We start from the raw sequence: 19,782 nt of genomic DNA on the forward strand, positions 1-19,782 counted from the left end.
GTAGCAATGGAATGTGCTTAATATTTATAATATTTTTTTTCTTTCTCTTTTCCTGCAGGAAAAGTGGGACAGCATGACTCGAAAGTGGAGAGATAACTCTTTAGTTCAGCTAGTGAAATTGTTTCTTATTGATGAGGTATAGCAGTATCAAATTATTCTTAATGTAAGAGATTATAAGTAGTGCATATTCTTTCACTTGTATTCTAATTTTACTCCAAAGGTACATGTCGTGAAAGATGAAAGCCGTGGTGCAACACTTGAGGTTGTGGTTAGCCGGATGAAAACAGTTCAGTCTTCTCTTTCACGTAGCTCTGAGAACCATGACAGTGTACATCTCATGAGATTTGTGGCAGTTTCTGCAACAATCCCAAATGCTGAAGATGTAAGAAAAGTTAATTACGTTTTGTTTGTTTCTGTGTGTATTTTTCTGTACAAAAATATATATGTGCATATATTTGTATTTAAAGGAAAAGGGGGGTACTGCTTTGGAGTTTTCCCATTGTTATGACAATTTTTGCGTTAAGAAGTCATGCAAATATGCACTTTAAAGACAAACATTTTAGTTCTCCTTAGTTTATTAATTTCTAATTGGTGAGCACAAATGAAATTTAGACACTAATATCCAAATTATTTTACTTGCTATTCTAGTGAGCTTTGTGGTACAGCCCCTTCAGGGCTGACTCCCAAAGAGTGACGACTGTTCATTCCGGGCCTTAGGTGTGAACTGGTTACAAATGCCACATCGTACAGGAGCTCCTCTTTGACTCCAAGCAGAAAGAGAAAAAGGAAAGAAGAAGATATGACTTTGAGGGTGCTTTTCAAAAAGTGTCTCAGATGTGGTTCCAAGATGGCCCAATCTGATGGGCATAAAAAATGCCTCATGTGCTTCAGCGAGGTCCACAACTCTGTACGATGTGGCATTTGTAACCAGTTCACACCTAAGGCCCGGAATGAACAGTCGTCACTCTTTGGGAGTCAGCCCTGAAGGGTGTCTCCAACTCTGAGGTGACTAAAACTGCTAAGAAAGGACTGCAGAACCCAGAATGGGCCACCTCAGTACCTCCTGCTTTGGCTCCAAGTGATGGTAATACGAACCAGTCAGTTCTTTCTACTTTGACTCCAAGTGCCAATAATACTAATCAGTTGGTTCCTACTAAAGATTCCAGCCCACCTCAGTCTTTCTCCAACCTAGCATCAAAAAAAGCCAAGCTGAAGTCGAGGCATGCTGATAAGCACCCGGCTCTGAGACTGCAGAAGGAAAAACAATCCTCAGCTTTGGCTTCATCCGCCTCAGTGGCATCCAGCCCACCTGCAGTTCCAAGAACTCCTTCGCCGACTCCTACGCGTCAATCAGCTTTGGTTCTTGTCGTTCTACCAGACCTCCTTGAACTAGAAGCAGCTTTATCTCCACTACCACCTTCCCCAGTGTGGCTTGCACAGAAGGAAGTGGCTTCTTCAGCTCCAACTGCCACCGAGAGTTGTCTAAAGGTGGTCAGAAGCCATAGACGCCCATGGGTTCCATACCCTTACGAGTCTCCATACTCCTACTATGGCTATGGCCATAGGTTCCCCAGGTCTCTACTCTCCACAACACTACTATTTTCAGGAAGACCTCAAATACTACCCTCCTGATCCTCGTCCTTCAGTCACGAAGGCAAGACCAGCCTCGGTTCCTCCAATGGTTCCTGAAGATCCCAAGCCCATGGAATCAGCATTTGATCCATCAATTGATGGATCTGACTTTGGTTCTGACATGACATCCAAGCCATCTCCTCCCGAATGCATAAAGGAGGACTCTGCTGTGTCTCCTACTGAAGACCTTTATTCAGAACAATTGGCCAGGATGACAAGGTCCTTGGAGATTGAAGTAACTTGCTTTGCTCCAACATCAGTGGATCCAGTATTTAAAGTTTTCCACTCCAAAGCAACAGGCCCGGTTGTATTTCCCATCATGCAGGGAATGATAGACGTCACAAAAGAAGTTTGGTCGACTCTAGCATCCGTGCCAGCAGCATCAAGGAAGTTAGACAACCTTTATAAAACCAAACAAACCAAAGCTTTTGATTCTATAGAAAAGTCCTATTTTCTCTCCCTTTTTCATCATATGGGATTTGGCCCTAGGTTTCTCTATACTCTACAGGTTCTTTACTCTTCCACTCAAGCCGAAGTCAAGGCTAACAATCTGAAATCTGGTTTATTTATTATAAATAGAGGTACCCATCAAGCTTGTCTGATCTCTCCTCTCCTTTTTGCACTTGCTGTGGAGCCACTGGCAGAAGCCCTTAGGCAGAATCCTCAGATCCACAGCATTCAAGTGGGGGGACTATGAACATAAGGTTTTGCTTTATCCCGATGACATCTTGATTTTTACCTCTTTACCAGTTGACTCTCTAGAATCAATCTCGCATACCCTACAGTTTTTTAGTTTTATTTCAGGTTTAAAAATCGAAATTGGAGCTGTTTTCCATTAATTTGACCTCTAGTTCAGTAGCTAAGTTACATGAACATGATTTGCGTTCAAGTGGGTTACTAAGAAGATGAGATATCTAGGAGTTTATATCCCTATACTTATGAATGACATCACCCATGTAAATTTTGATGAATTTTTAAAATCTGTGTTGATCCTTTTTTTCTAAATGGAAAAAAAACAAGATTATTGATGGTTTGATAGGATCTCACTGGTTAAATCTTTCATTCTCCCTAAGTTTCTGTTTCTGTTTCGATCCCTCCCAGTTAAAATACTCCCAAAGAAAATACAGCTCTGGCAAAGGGCTCTCAATGAGTTTATTTGGTCTCATCGTAAACCAAGTTGGGTTTCAGACATTACATCAGCCCTTGAGTCTAGGTGGTCTGAACGTCCCTGACTTGTCTTTATATTATGCAGCCTCTTCTTTGGCTCCATTGATTCAGGCTTTAAAATTGAACCCAACTGAAGCCTGGATCTCTGTAGAAAGTTTCTTTTCTTGACTATTTTCCTTACCAGTAACCATCTGGTCCTCTGCTAAAAACAGGCCGGTTATGATTTCCTCCAACTCCCTATTAGACAACATGCTTAAAATCTGGGACAAATCTAAGAAAATTTTAGCTCTGGGTATTTCCCCCCTAATGTTTTGTTTATTTTATCGTATTTGTATTCCGCCCTCCCCGCGAGCAGGCTCAGGGCGGATGTTAATGTTAATCAAGACTGGTTTCTCCCAGGAAAGGATTTAAGTGAATTTAGGGAATGGAGAAACTCTGAGTTGTTGATAATTAGTAATTGGATTAAAAATGGAGCAATCTTGGATAAATCCATAGTGGAAGAAAGATTTGGAATTGGGATAGCTTGATTTAGATATCTTCAGTTGAAGCATCTGATCACTAATCTGATGAGGTCCAAGGATTTGCTTTGGCCACTAACTCCTTTTGAGGAAATAATTTGGAATGGGAATTATGGTAAACAGGGCATGATTTCTGCCCTTTACAAATTATTATTAATGGTGACACATAAAGACCTTTTATCATATTAAAAAAAACTGGTCTTTTCAGAATCTAATTGGAAACAGATATGGAACTCTCCCTCCAAAAAATATAGTTATTGGAATATTATATTCTAATTTTACAAGTTGTTGTCCAACTGGTATTTAATGCCACACAAATTGAATCAGATGAACAGGTCTTTGAGCCCACTATGTTGGAGATCTTGTAAGCAGGAAGGCACGGCTCTGCATATGTTGTGGGAATGCCATCTTGTTCAGGAATTTTGTTCAGGAATTTGGAGGGCAGTTCATAAAGAGATATTCAACATGGTGCGTATTTCATTGCCATACTTCCTGGAATTTTTGTTACTGGATTTCTGGGCCGATTCTTTGCTGGATAGAAATACTAAATCTCTTGTTTCGATGTTGTTTGCCTCTGCTCACTTAGTCATTACTAGGAACTGGAAATCCCTCACGGGATCATTGCTAAAAAATGGTACCAGAAAATCTGGGAGCAATATTTGATGGGTAGAGTTATGCATAATCTTTTTAGTGACCTACGTTTGGTAGTTCTTTAATTTGAGTATGATAAAATATGGAAACCAGTTCTGGATTTTTTAATGTGCTAAAGATGTAATCCCCTCAATGCAATGAAGTTTAGGTGTTTGTTTATTGTGATTCTTGTGTTTGTAACAGATTGCATTGTTTCGATTACTCCTTTTATGTTTAATTTTATGATTTTTTGTCTGTATTTTATAGGTTTATGGTTTCTTCTAGTTTGTATCATTGATATTAATTTTATTTATATATATATATATATATATATATATATAACCAAATTATATAACATATGACATATAACATATATATATGGTTGGTCACCTCAGTGAAAAAGGTTGCACCATATTTTCCTTTCTGGATGACTAGCTTATTGCAGGCCAGTCCAAGGAGTCTGTCTCTCATCACAGTTCCTTAGTCCTGTCGACCCTCCACCAATTGGAGCTACGGGTCAACTTCAAAAAGTCTTCCCTGGTTTGACAACAGAACGTAACATTTGTGGGAGCAGTGTTGGACTCCACATTAGCTCAGGTTTTTCCCACCACAGAACAAATAACTCAGTGCCTAGTCACTCTAAGCAGGGTGCGTTCTTGCAGGCACCAAAGGGCAAGGCAGTTCAAAAAAACTGTTAAGTTTCATGGCCTCTCTGACACTGATAGTACCATTTGCCAGGCTGCGGCTCCAGCCATTACAAAATTGGTTTGTCAAGGTATTGCATCCGCAATACCGGAACCCGTACAAGCGGTTCTCGGTTCCGAGGGTTATACACAGATCTCTAACCTGGTGGAATGATGAACGGACAAACAAAAACCAAGGAGCCGCGGGGCTCGAGGAAGAACACCAAGGGGCACCAGTCTGAATGTTATCGTTGTTAATACCCAATGTCACTACAATACAACAGTGGAAATCAAATGGGATACAATACAAAATTAGCCAATATAGGGCAAAAATTAATACATCCGTGAAGTGGCTTGAATAAGCCCAAACATGCTGGCAGTCCGTAAATAAGTCCAAACGGCTAAACCGGGGGAGGGCAGACAGCACAATCAGTCTGCCAAACTGGAGTGCAGAAAAAAAGAGGGTGGACGACGAGCTGGGTCAACCTGTTCACTACTCGTTTCAGAAGTAAATTCTTCTTTCTTCAAGCCAAAATCTCTGTGAACAAATCACAAAAGAAATTTTCCACACTTCCCCAAACATTTCACCAAACAATATATTCTCTGTGATAGGAGGCTTACTTACAAAGAACCACTCTACACCTTAAAATTCATATCCTTAGAGTGAGTATGACGAATTATTGGGATAAAGAATCTTGGCCCCTCCCATGATTTATACAGTGGCTGGTCAGAGTTCCATGTAAATTAAAGTGAAAGTCACCAATTTCGGATCTACTGCAAAATCAGTCAACTGCAACGCTGTACAATACATGCTAATGCCAAAAATACAATACATACAATAAATACCTTAAAACGCACTGAGACTGAGACTTCGTTACCTACTGCTTATGACCATTTGGAGCGAGGTAAACACATGGAAAGATTCAAGGTACATGGGTTAGAAAATCATAGCTGAATACAGGTTCCAAGCCAATGTGTGGAGGACGGTCATAAAAAAGATGAATAGTCAAGCTCATTATTGAAACCCCCAGGAGACATTGTGTGGAGGCAGAAAATCCAACGCGCCTCTGCCTGTAGTAAAAAGCGGTTTGCATTGCCAGGTTTGTTAACTATTTCCAGGACCGTAAAGACTAGTTCTCTCTTATTTCCGTGATGGTTCATGAAGTGCTGGGTAAGAGGAGCCTCTTCGCTCCGAGTCCGTATTTTAGAGAGGTGCTCTTGAATCCTCAGACGGACCGGACGGGTGGTGCATCCTATGTACACCAGTTTGCAACTACACTGGATCAAGTAAACGACGTTTGGTGTGGAGCAGGTGGAAAAGCTTTTAGATTCCAGCGGACTGTTGTGAACCGGATGGGTAATGGTTCTAAGATCTACACAAAGGAAGCAAACATTGCAACGGCCGCAGGGGAAATGCCCCTGTGGGACATTGCTAATGGTGGTCAAATCTTTTAAATCCGAATGCACAAGGACATCCTTCAGGCTTTTGGTTCTCTTAAAGCCGATCCGTGGAGGGGCCTCGCAACCTGGAACATCAGTCAGGACATGCCAATTTCTCCTAATAATTCCTACAATTCCCCCGGATAGGGGAGAGAAATGTATAGCCCACGTGATTTTATTTTCGGGTCTGTTCTCCCGTGACTTGTAGGTAAGTAAGTCCCTCCGGGAGCGCTGCTCCGCTCGTAATTTCGCCTGTTCTATGACCTGCGGAGGGTAGGCCCGTGATCTAAAGGCCCCACTCATGGTCCTAGCTTCCTTGATGTAATCAAAGTGATTAGTGGCATTCCTCCTAATTCTTAGAAATTGCCCATAAGATATATTGCATTTAAGTACGGAGCGGTGATGAGACGTAAAATCTAGGTATGCTGCTCTGTCCGTGGGCTTGCGATAGGGCCTGACGCCTAATAGGTTGGCTGATCTCTTGAATACCACTACATCTAAAAAAGTGACCTGGTCCAAACTGCCTTGATGTATGAAACGAATATTGGGATCCAGGGTGTTGATCCAACTCATTAATGGTATAACTGACTCTGCATCTTTAATTATCAAATTATCATACCTAGATTTTACGTCGCATCACCGCTCCGTCCTTAAACGCAATATACCTTATGGGCAATTTCTAAGAATTAGGAGGAATGCCACTAATCATTTTGATTACATCAAGGAAGCTAGGACCATGAGTGGGGCCTTTAGATCACGGGGCTACCCTCCGCAGGTCATAGAACATCCCTCCCTCCTTTCCCTGCTGTGTGCTCTTTAAATATGCCAATTTCTCCTTCTTTACTGGCGGCTTAGTGAACTATGGGAGGGATCTGCTCACCTTGCCTTTTATAGCTGTGTCCTCTGAAAAAAGCACGCGAAAAGGCCAAGCGAGCGTCTTGCACCTTTTGGAGCATTGATACGTCTTGGGTTGACCTGTGCATGCGCAGTTCCCATGTGTGCCTGCACAGAAGAACACTCAATGAACAACAGTTACAGAAAGGTGCAACCCATTATTTCATTGCCCGGGCAAGACTTTTGCTCTGCTCTAGCTTTAGTTATGCATAGTTACACATAGCTAGTTGTTGCAGCAGAATGAGGATGTGGATGTACTTTGCACATGGATGTAGTCTAATCACGTTGCATGTTTTTAACAGCAAGTGTACATAAGGATTTATCTCCATTCACATCCTCTCCCATCTAGTTAATTATATGTGACTAGATCAGGGTAAATAAGTACTGGCCCAGTTTCCCCATCAGGCGATTCATGCTTTCTCTTTCCCCCACAACACCTGCCTTGTAAACTGTTTTGCACGCATTCTCAAAAAGAGAGAGAGAGAAATTTACTGAGGAAGTTGAATATTTTTAACAGATAGGAAATATTGATTTAATGAACCCCCTTCCCTATTTTGGCTCAACATGTTGGTATTAGGCCAAATGAACAAATAGTTTGATTCAGTATCAAGCAGTTTCTTATGTTCATATCAATTGTTTTTATATAATTTTTAACTGAAGGCCAGAGCATATCAGTGCAACTGACCTCTGAAATTTCTTTCTATTGAAAAATATTTTATATTGAATGATATACTCGTGGCATGAATGTGACAAATGAAAAATTACAGAATGTAACTCTTTTCTGATTATGAATATCTATCATAGATATCTCTCCGATTATCATAATATATAAAGCAGCCTTGACTCATATATGGAAATGCTTACCATTTAACCACTGTGTTAGCATTATGTGGTATAAAATATAGTAAAAATATATCAGGTCAATATTTTATGTTCATAGGCAAGAAGAGCACATTGAATAACACAATACTGTGGACCTAAAAATATTTGTTTCACTGAAACTTCCATGTCTTAAGTGGAGCATGATTGGACAAGTGCTTTCAAGATTTCAGCCCAGGGCACTGTTTTCCAGTTCAAGCCTAACAAGCTTTCTTTTCTCTTTAAAGATTGCAGAATGGCTTTCAGATGGCAAGAACCCTGCTGTATGTCTAAAAATAGATGAAAAACACCGACCAGTGAAGCTTCGCAAAATAGTTCTTGGATTTCCCTGCAGTAGCAACCAAACGGAATTCAAATTTGACTTAACACTTAACTACAAAGTAGCTAGTGTTATTCAAACGTATTCTGAACAAAAACCTTCACTTGTGGTATATACTTTGGCTTTCCCCTTGTGATTGTGAAATTCTTGTGTGTGTTTTAGCATTATTAGAACCAACAGTGAATTCTCTTATTTACAGTTCTGTGCCACAAGGAAAGGAGTTCAGCAAGCCGCTTCTGTCCTAGCAAAAGATGCTAAATTTATTATGAATATAGAACAGAAACAAAGGTAATTTTTCAACCTAGGATTCATCCTAGTATGTGAGTGAATTCACACATATGACTTAACAGGGCCGAATCCACATTACCTTCGCGCGTCCCGGTGTTGCGCTAAATGTCCGCGAAACACCCGGAAGTATAGAGTCTTTCAAGCGCGATTTCAGAAATCGCGCTTGAAAGACGCTATACTTCCGGGTGTTTCGCGGACATTTAGCGCCGCGCGGAGGTAATGTGGATTCGGCCCTGGTTTTTAGCCTGTCCCTCTCTGTTGGTATGAACATGTGAAAAACAAAAAGGCAGTTTTAAATGTATTTATACTCCCAACTGATTGATAGAAAGGTTGATTTGCAGTCTCATCCCAAGCTTTCTGTGCTTTACAATGTAGTAATGATCTTTCTGTAGTCAATGTCATATTTAGCAATAGTTGTAGTCTCCACCCAGTTTATAAAATCACCAGCATCAAGGTTTGTAGCTTGAGGCTTTTTGAGTTAATTGACAGTGAGACTCATACTGATACTACTTTAATCACAAGAAGTGATTATGCTAGTGATAATTTCACTTATCATATTTTTCAAGTGACTCCTTGGAAAATATAGGTTAAGTTTCACTGCATATGGTGCGCTGTTGTTTTTCTTTCAGTTTGTTTCTTTAATATCTAGAATTAATTTTCTTTGCGGGATCTGCGTATCAACAATGATCTTATGTATTGTCTTTCTTTGCACCACAGATTAGCAGTGGAAGTGTGGGTACCTTCTACCACCATAGTTTTTGTCTCCACAAAACTATCAAACTATCCACTTACATGAACTGAAAGTTATATTTCTGATGAGAAAGATTTGTTCAACTATCCATCCTCAGTTTATACTTGTATATTATAATGTTGAAGTTTTATAGTATGGATTAAATTTCTACTCTTGTCCATACATTAAAGGGTAAATGGAGGCCAAAAAGGATGCCTTGCAGATGGGGGGTTCATGGCCTCAAGGGCCATGGGACCAGTTTGCCTCAGCCCGCCTTAACCCAGATGTGAGATGAAGCATCATTGGTAGAGAAGGTATTAAGGTCAGCCAATCAGTGGGGAGACAGCAGGAGCTATTTACCATGCTGTGCCATCCCCCTGGCAGGCATTTTGCTGCTGCACCTTTGCAAATCACTAGTTTGATACCACCTGACTTGAGGGGCAATGAATCATTCATATACAGAGCATTTTCTAGGTAGGAAAATGTTGATTAAAATCAAACATAAGGTAATTCAACAAATGTAAGGTTCTTGTAAATAAAATACTTTACATATATGTATATCCTTTCCATAAAGGAAAACAATGTGTTCACTGCAAGCTGTGAAGAGGACAGCTGTAGAAAAGGCATAGTTGGAGGAGTTTTTATGGGACTGGAAAAATCATACTTCTACACTTTGGTACTCTTCTGATATGAGCTGTTCATTGCTGGTATGAGATGAATCATAGCAGCCTGGGATGGTCATGTAGACAGGGAGCTTTTCATCAGTTTATAGAAGCCAAGATGTTTTTAATTATAGGAAATCCTATGTCTCTGTCAGGGCCTCCCTGGTAACTGGGGCAAAAAATCTCAAAGCATTTCTCATAAGTAATTATTTGTATTGTTAATTTCAGTGCAGAATGATTAAATCTTATAATTATTACCCAAGAAATCCATTCTGCTTACATTGCCATCCTAAGCAGATTTACATCCTTCTAAGCCCATAGACTTAACATCTGATTAGATGATGCATTAAACTTGAGTTGGGTTGTGGGAAACCCCAATCCAGTTCATGTTTAATATGTGGCTTGGGAATCACCATAAAAATAGTGTGTGTGGGGGGGCAGGGGGAATAGTTTCTTGAGCATGGCTTGGTAGCAGGAAGGGCATCATCATTCCCGCCCCCCCCCCTGCCAGCCCTTTTCTGCTAGTGAAAGATGAGTTGAGTTTCCTCCAACCCAACTCATGTTTAACATATTTTCTAATCAGATCCTTACAGTAACTTAATAGTACTATCTTAACACATTCCTAGAAGCAATCTTAATTGAGTAGACCTGTGAAGGATTCTGAGTAGACCTGCTTAGGATGGCATTCTTGGAAAGATGTAACTCTGCTTAGCACCACAATATTGGTTTAAGTAGGGAAGGTGGTGAAAGGTATTGCAAGCACATTTTCCACTAAGGACATTTTGTGCTTCATATCTATACAGTATGAAGAATATGATTACATGATTGCATCCACAATGAACTTTTTATTTTTTGTAATGTAGTTTGTTTTAGTATATTATTACAATGTTACAATTAATAATTTTATTTTGTACAGGTTACAAAAGTCTGCAAATTCAGTAAAGGAAGCCAGACTGAGGGGTATGTAGGATGTGCTAATTGGAGGAAATATGATTGTGTGTTTGTGATGAGAAAATCTGGTAATGTTTTGGTTCTGACTTTCATTTGTAGATCTTTTGGTCTGTGGAGTAGCTTATCATCATGCTGGAATTGAGGTGTCTGATAGAAAAATAATTGAAACCACTTTTAATATGGGAGACATACCAGTGCTTTGTAAGTAAAAACATTTGAAAAATTAAAAATGTTATTACCATGTTATGTTGGATCCACCTCATGAATCATTCAAGAACCATGGATCTTCCTGGCTTTCCTCTCCCGTTAGTTATTCTTTCCAACCCCAGGAACACTTATTTCCAGGTTTATGGGACTTGTGTAGACTAGTAGCTACATGTATTAAGGGGTTGCAATGAGGAGGAATGGGGCAAAATTGCCGTCTCTTATTTCTTCCGTGATTGGAGGTCTGCTCACAAAAGAGGCAGAGGGGAGTGATTTCTCCCACTTGCCCTTCCTGACTTCAGCCTCCTAACCCACAGGGCTATTATTTGCAATGGGTAGCAGAACCCTGGGAATAAATTTTTTCAGGATTGAAAAGGACTGTTGAGGAGGAGGAGAAAGCTAGGAAGCAGGGCCTTCCACTGACAGATTGTGGGATCCAGCCTATCTTTTTTTTTAAAGCACCATATTTTTAATTGTGGATAGCCAACATGTTATTACCCCCCTAATAATCTCATGGGTATACTACTTTAAGAAACGATATGTGATAAACAGTTTCATGGCATTCCCATTAACAACATTAGTGCTTGACTGGCTTCCAAGGGTTCTGTGTAGGCCCTCCAGCTCAGTGTCAAATGGTTCCCTTTTTGAGTAACAGAAAATGTTAGTTTTACATAAGATAAATAATAATTTTTACAGGAAGCTGCCAGAATAGAGAGCCAGTGTGGTAGAGTGGCAGGCCAGGGAGATCTGGATTCAGATCCTTATGCAGCCATAAGGCTCACTGGGTAACTGGGTTGGTTACTTGATCAGTCTGATCTACTTCACAGAATTATTGTTAAGATAAAATGAGATAACCCTATGATGCCTGGGAAGAATACTCAATCAATCAATGTCGTTATTAAAACAGTCTTAGACCAGCATAAAACAACAGAATTCTTATTCTCAAGAGGACAAAGGTTAAAATTATTAGCTCCCACATTACTAAAAATATTACACAAAATTAAAATATGATATCAGCATTTCATCACATATTTTTTGTAAGCTGCCGTGAAAAACTTTGTGCTACATGCTGTAACCTTTGGGTTTTCATCTATTAATAGCATTCTGGTATACTCAAATTCTGAGTGGCCAGGGTGCCTATTGATTATAGGGGAAACAAACTTAATGCAAATTTCTTGATAATAGGAGCAATGTAATAAAACATGTTCTGTAGTTTCAATTTCCCCTCTACCACAAGGACACAACCTATCTTCCATCTGGACCTTTTTGTATCCCCCTTTCGAACTGCAGAGGGGAGAGCTTGATATCTTGCAAGTGAGAATGCCCTCCTATGGTTGGGTACCTCCAGTCAAGATAGATAAGCATCTGGAGTAGAGATGGGCACAAACAGAAAAAAACCACGAACGTGATGTTTGTTGTTTGTTGCCATCCACGAACAGGGACTCATGAACAACCACGAACATGGCCCTGTTCATGAACATGTTTGTGGTTGGCTGTTCGTGGGGCCCAGCAGGCTCTCCTCCAGCCATCATCCAATTTTGGTCAAGATCCCTACTGCACCACTCCCAGAAACCTGACCTGAGCAGGCACCAGGAAAGGTACCAATAATACATAATAGCTTGGCCCCAGAGCCCGGCAGCAGCCCTGGAACTTGAAGGGGTAGATCCCTACTGCACCAGTCCCAGAAACTTTACCTGAGCAGGCAGCAGGAAAGGTACCAATAATAAATAATAGCTTGGCCCAGAGCCTGGCAGCAGCCCTGGAACTTGAAGGGGTAGATCCTTATCCCACCACACACAACAGAAAATTCAAGCTCTAATGCACTCTCTCTATCAAAATGCCAACAGCAACTGTCTTGCTCTCCACTGTCTGCAAACTAAGCCAGAGCTGGGAGCCCCCCTCCCCCCGGTCTTTGCTTCCTTGTTGTAACAAATTTGGAGCTCTGCACTTGAAAGGAAAACCTGCCTATCAAGCTAAATTGGGCTTAGATTGGGGTTTCCAGGGCAACATCAGGAGTTCAGACAGAGTTCAGACAATCCCTGCCTAAGTTGCCAAGGGAATTGATTGCAGGTGCCAGACGGTCTGGCTTGACGAACAGCAATGAACCAGGCTTGCAATGACCACCTGTTTGTTTAGAATGGGGCCTCACGAACAGCTTGTTTATGAACAGCAGATTGGGCTGTTTGTGACTTTTTTTTGTTCGTATTGCTGTGCGTGCCCATCTCTAATCTGGAGATGGGCTACATATCTAGAGCTGTCCGCAGATAAAAAAGTTGGCAACCTTTCTAAATCTATCTGCCGCTCTGTATCCTGCATCCTTTGTTTTAGGGTTAGTTTTGCCTGTTCGTACCCCAGCTCCAACACTGAGTGAGAGGAAAAACCCTTATTTTTGACTGTCTTTAGCCATGCAGATTCATAATTAGAGATGGACATGATCCCAAAAAAATTAATGATCCAGCTGATCGTGGATTGGCGCCAGCGACGATCCCGAATTAACAATCCACACCGATCATCTCCCATTCCCGATCCGTGGATCGTGGATCGTGGAGGCCAAAGCGGGCTGCGCTGCTATTCCCAGCTATGTGGGAAGGTGGGTGGTGGCGGCGGCCTCTGGGCGTGGCGGGCACGGGGAGGCGGCGACGAGCTGTCTCCCCTCAGGTCCCATTCAGCAACACAGGAGGTCTGTGTTTGGCCATCAGAGCTGCCTATCAGGGTTTGCAGGGATGAGATTGGAGTGCCCATGGCTACAGAACACCCCCTTCCCCCTCCCTCCCCTGGGTGTCTTCTCCCACTTGTGACTGCTTTGCTGCTCCGTGGTTGGAAGGAAGCCCTGCTGATCAAGGAAAGCTGGGCTTCCATTCAGGTTTCCAGGGCGACAGAAGGAGGGCAAACAGAGCTCAGGTTTTCCCCTGACTCCGTTGCCAGGGGAATAGATTGCTGGTGCCTGAGTGTCTGGATCCCCGATCCGAGCCCAAACTCAACGATCCAGGCCTCTCCCGATCGCTGGATCATTGGCCGTGGACAATCACGATCCACCGGTTCACGATCACTCGATCGCCATTATCGTGGGTTTTTTTCGATCATAATGCGGATCGTGCCCATCTCTATTCATAATTATCCTCGAGGATGAAAGGAGTTAAGCCCCAAGGCCATAAATCCAACTTTAACCAGAGATTAAACAAGGCAAGGCACACCTTGACCTCCACTTTTAGTATGCCAAATTCTAGTCGTAAGTTGGCATTTGAAACGCAAAGGGCAATTGAAGAGCAGCTCTCAAAATTTTAGTTTGTACCCATTCCAACGGTATAAAACAGGAAGAAGGTGGCCCAAGCACGGTTCCATATAATAGCTGTGCTAATGTTTTAGCCTGAAATAGTTTGAGGGTCACTGGAATATAATGACCACCCTTAGTGTGAAGTAATTTAATTATATTACAGGCAGATTTTTGTCTGTCATCAGCTATGTAATCACACTGTGCCTTCCTCGAACCAGAGGTTTGTAGTACCACCTCTAAGTACTTAAAACCAGCCAGCTGTCCATTTATATTCCACACCTGAATTTTGGGTGTTCTCCCAAATGCCATGATTTTGGTTTTTTGATAGTTTATTGTCAAATGATCTCTGCTGCAGTACTGAGCAAGTGCCTTCAGTGCCCTTTTTAGAACTACTGGAGTCCTTGATAAAGTTACTGCATCATCTGCATATAGTAGCATGGAGATTTCATGATTCAATAATTTAGGGGAATGGAAATCTGGGTCAATAACCTGGTTAAATAATTAATCGCCCTGAGCCTGCGAAAGCGGGGAGGGTGGGATATAAATACAATAAATTAAACTAAACTAAAATTAAATTAAATTAAATTAAATTAACCATGTCATTGATGTAGAAAACAAAAAGCGGGGGGGGGGGCAAAATACAGCCTTGTTTATCTCCCTTAGTGGTGTTAATTAAGTTTGAGAGGTGCCCATTCCTATTACATCTAACTTTAAGGGTGGTATTATTATATAATGCACAGATTAAGTATAAGAGTTTACGATCTACTGAAGTCCTCTCTAATTTTTCCCACCATTTAGTCCTAGTCAGGGCTTTTCTTCTGGGAAAAGAGGTGGTGGAACTCAGTGGGTTGCCCTCGGAGAAAATGGTCACATGGCCGGTGGCCCCACCTCCTGATCTCCAGACAGAGGGGAGTTTAGATTGCCCTTTGCGCCACTCGCGGTGCGGAGGGCAATCTAAATTCCCCTCTTTCTGGAGATCAGGGGGCGGGGCCACCAGCCATGTGACAATTTTCAAGAGGTTCCGGAACTCCGTTCCACCACATTCCAACTGAAAAAAAGCCCTGGTCCTAGTGACAGAATCAAAAGCTGCCTTCAAATCTATGAAGGCAGAATAAAGTGAGGTTGGACTTTTCGTTGATTAGAAGAAGAATACAAATGTGATTCAATATAAATTCACCAATATAACATAAAACTGCATTTTCAATTGATTGTGGCCTTGCCTGGAGGGAGAGGCATGTCAAAAACTCTTTCCATTGCGCCACATACCAATTCACAGACCAGATGCTCTGCTTATCCTGCTTTATTTGTGGCACTTTTAAGACATTGGCCTGCAGTTAACTTCACCCAGGTGCTTGGGTGCTGCTCTGGCTTCTTGCCAGCCTACTTTCTTCATGAGCTGCTCTTAGATCCAGCCACCTGTGGGCTGACTTTATGCCAGCTACTGGCTGTGGCAGTTGTCCTTCTCATGCTCTGCTTGCTTCTGTTTTTCCCTCCTGTCCCCTCTTCTGCCTTCTGAGCCACCCCCTTACCTCCTCCTTTTTGCTCTCTTTCTGCCATCCCTTTATCTCTGGCCCTCTCTCCAAGATCTGTTAGTGCCCACTACTGCCCTTGTAGCTATGCACTCAAGCCTGCCTCTGCACTCTTGGCTATGTGGTCCATCCTTGGTCAGTTGTGTGCCTCTGATAATCCCACAGGGGCCAAAACTGCACCTCCATGCCCACTAGCTAGCTGTTGGTTGGCCAGAACGTGGCCCTGGCCATGGTTCTGCTGCTGCTGCCTCTTCAACCTCTCTCCTGCTGGCCTTTTGGGGCATGGACCCCTTTTGTAAGTATCTACTGCCTTGCCTTTGGGCCAGTGTGCTTCGAGGCCAACACAGTAATCCGTTAAGGACTATTGATTATAATTTTCTATTTTTCTTCTAGAACAAATACATAACACTGAGGGAACTGATACACCACTTAACATCATTTTTTACTCCTTATCTTTCTGAGAAAGTTAGTGATGCATACTTTTAAAGAAACATTGCAAAAGGATGTTAACAGACAGTAATTTTTGTGATTTTCTGCTAAATTTACTGATGCTCTTTTCTAGAACTTGTAGTATTTAAAACATGAGTGCCAACAGTGTGCTAGGCACTTGGACTATTTTACGTTACATGATATGAAACACAAAAAATAAGACCTTGATATGGCCTAGTACTCAGAACCAGACCAGATGTGAGAGCATCCCTGGGTCCACAATGGGTATGCCTCAGCCATTTTAGGAATGAAATTCTCCGTTTGCAGTACCTGTAAGGGCCTGATCCTGATCAGCACCACAGTATGAGGGAAGGAGGAGTTCCTGTCGTTTCCCCCCCCCCCCCAAATATGCCATTTTCAAGACTTTGGTGTTTGGACTCTTGAAATCGGTGCGTAGGTGAAGGGAACAGATGCCCTCCTCCCTCCATGCTGTAGTCATGATGAAGATTATGCCCCCTTGGCTTTCCTAAACAGAAGGAATTTCGTTCCTAAAATGGTAGAGCTCATGTATGTCATGATGTCTAGTTTGGCTCTCATTTAAGCAGACAGAGTCCAGTAGCACCTTTAAGACTAACCAATTTTATTTTATAAAATTGGTTAGTCTTAAAGGTGCTACTGGACTCTTTTTGATTTTGCTACCACAGACTAACACGGCTAACTTCTCTGCATTTAAGCAGACAGAATCCCACTCATTTCATCAGCAGAGAAATTCAATTATTTGCAACTAGTTATTGCAAAGCAGAAGTAGTTATTTACTAATATATTGTTAGTAGTTTCTATCTTCTCCAAGTAGTATCTTCTATCTTCTCCAAGTGGTAAGAAGTTCCAGAAGCAGTGCTTACAAGAGAATCGAGTTTGATTCCCCACTCCTCTGCTTGAAGACAGCTGTGTGACCTTGGGTCAGTCACAACTTCTTGGAGCTCTCTGTGCCCAACCACCTCACAGGATGATTGTTCTGAAGATGATGATATATTTTGTAAATCACTCTGAGTGAACATTTAAGTTGTCCTGAAGGGCGGTATATAAACTGAATGAATGTTATGTTATTACATCAGAGGAGAGTTATGGAGTGCTTGTATTATTTACTCTGTTTACAAATGTACAAGTAGAGCACAGGTCAACAGATCTTCGGGGTAGTCCTGCCTTTTGTGACTGCATGAGAGCATACTTACAGATAATACCCTTTCATTTGTTACTGCCTTCAACTTTTATTTTTCCCTACCTCTCAGAGAGAAAAAAATAAAGTACATTTGCTAGTGTAGCATAGAGAGCTGCAGTTTGCAACAGTTTCTCAAGATAACAAATACATCTATACTTTTAAATTCCATAAATATGCCAAATAGTACAGGAGGTGGAGAACCACAAAATGTCAGGGAGTGATGTTATGCCTAACTCTAATAGTTAATCTTCAACATTTCAGGTGGACGCTCTGTTTAAGAGGGTGCCTTTTAAAATGAACATATTATTTAAAACCCTTTTTTGGATACACATAGCTTATCTTCAGTCATGCAGTGAAGATCTTTGTGCTGTGGTGGCAGCTGCTTGCCAAAGCATCATTTAAAAAAAAAATCTGTATAGCTTATCAGAAGCCCTGCTTGGCATAAGCCCCATCCATTTTCTAAAAACACTTGGTGGATGTCAGGAAAGGTGTTGGCTGCTGCCATGGTGCCCACGGGTGATATGGGGCCCCTTGAGCCAGCAGTTGACAATGTCAGCTAGTTTTTAGATCATTTTCTATAATGGGGCTAGATTAATGGATATGGTTTTGTTGGCTAGTGAGGAGAATGTTCAGCACAACTGTATTTCATATTTGTGGGTTTCTAAATCATATTTATAATACACAGTCCTATTTAAATGCTTGCAGTTACTACTAGTACACTTGCTATGGGAGTAAATTTACCAGCACACCTTGTTGTTATAAAATCAACTATGCATTATGCTGGAGGAGTATTTCAGGAATACAGTGAAACTGATATTTTACAAATGATTGGAAGAGCAGGGAGACCTCAAGTAAGTATTCTTTTTAAGGATTAATTTTAAAATGGCAATAGTACAAGTTGCCTGTTTTTATAGTAATAGGGGCAGAAAAATGTTAGCTGAAAGTTCTATATTCATAGTTGTTTGTGAAGTTTTAGTTTGCAGCAGTTATATCTGAATAATTAATACAGCCGTGTTTACTAGATAGCCTATAAAGTTGATGCTACAGGCTTGAAAGCTGATTTGGGTTCTGAGTTTCTACCAAATATTTATATAAAAAGAAGAAAGCTCATATACAAAATCAACAATTCATTGTACCATCAATTTATCTCCTGCGTTTCAAAATATGGCATATCTATCCACTAGGCTTACTTTATGAGCTGTCCTTGCTTTTTTCCTGTGTACTGGAATACCTAACTATTGTGAAGAAAAATCATATCTGCCTAAATGGGCTTCTGTACCTTTTTTCATCTTGCAACAACAGTGTTAGATAACTAAAACAATGCATATAACTGCTTAGATTCCTTCATTTTCCAGGCTCTAAATGATAAAGTTATTATTGTTTTGTTCTTGTAAGCTGAAATCCTGCATCCTTTGGCTGCCAAATACAGAATAATTCTTTCCTCTTTTGATGTGCTGCTCCTATGCCATGCACACTGTTGCATTGCAGCTAGGCCTACTCTTCCTTAGGCTCTTACTAGCAGTGCTACTCCTGCTTCTTCTAAGAATAGGCTGCTTTCTATTGGATACGCCAAAGTGAACTGTAAGAAGTCTTTACCGTAAAGCAGAGGTTCCCAACCTGGGGGTCAGAGACCTCTGGGCAGTGTGAAGTTCTTGCAAGAGATCCCACAAATCCATCTGCACACTAACCATTGTCATTGTGATCTTTTTGTCATTATGTATTTTCTCAACCAAGGGATACTAATAGTAAAATTATTTATCATGGGGGGAGGCTGTGAAATTCTTTGATGTTAAAAAGGTGTCCTCATGCTCAAAAAGTTTAGGAACCATTGATGTAAAGTAAATGATCAGACTGCACTCTACTTTTTGTTTGCAAGGTAAGGTACTTGTAGGAGGGCTGGGGGTGGGGATAAGGATGTGTATGTGTGTGTGCCATCAGTGATATCAGTATGTCAGTTCTGGGTAGCTCTAGGAATTACTGGAAATTCTGTGGTAAAACATGGATTTTCCAGTGATTCCTAGGGCTACCCTTTTCTACTTCTGGATTGTACCTGGGAGTGACATAGTGATGTTGATGATGTTGCTGGATTTTTTATTTTTCTCCCACTGTTGCTTGGAATGATAGTGGGCAGTAGAGCTTGCTGGCAGGAGCCTAATACAGAAGGAGTAAGATTGCTGTGATCAGCATAATTTTAGGTAGATCAGACATTAAGTTTAGTAATTGTGAAGCTAGTACTCATTGTACAAAGCAGAATTCTGAAAACAGAATTCTGTTTCATGTTCCTTGTGTATTAACTCAAGTGGTGTTTCTGTCATACTATCTCTTGAAGTGATG

At 41.2% G+C, this 19,782-nt stretch overlaps 1 protein-coding gene across 1 annotated transcript in view; it reads left to right on the forward strand.

The window, feature by feature from the left end:
- The window catches only part of HFM1 (helicase for meiosis 1), a 98,079-nt gene that overhangs the window by 27,595 nt on the left and 50,702 nt on the right, over window positions 1-19,782 (forward strand). The window contains exons 9-15 of the mRNA XM_054980361.1: window positions 59-136; window positions 221-382; window positions 8,071-8,271; window positions 8,362-8,450; window positions 10,759-10,802; window positions 10,893-10,994; window positions 18,154-18,299. Coding sequence (XP_054836336.1) covers window positions 59-136; window positions 221-382; window positions 8,071-8,271; window positions 8,362-8,450; window positions 10,759-10,802; window positions 10,893-10,994; window positions 18,154-18,299 — 822 coding nt within the window. The remainder of the gene's footprint in view (window positions 1-58; window positions 137-220; window positions 383-8,070; window positions 8,272-8,361; window positions 8,451-10,758; window positions 10,803-10,892; window positions 10,995-18,153; window positions 18,300-19,782) is intronic.

This window comes from Eublepharis macularius, chromosome 5, assembly GCF_028583425.1.
Source record: "Eublepharis macularius isolate TG4126 chromosome 5, MPM_Emac_v1.0, whole genome shotgun sequence".
Lineage (NCBI taxonomy): Eukaryota > Metazoa > Chordata > Lepidosauria > Squamata > Eublepharidae > Eublepharis > Eublepharis macularius.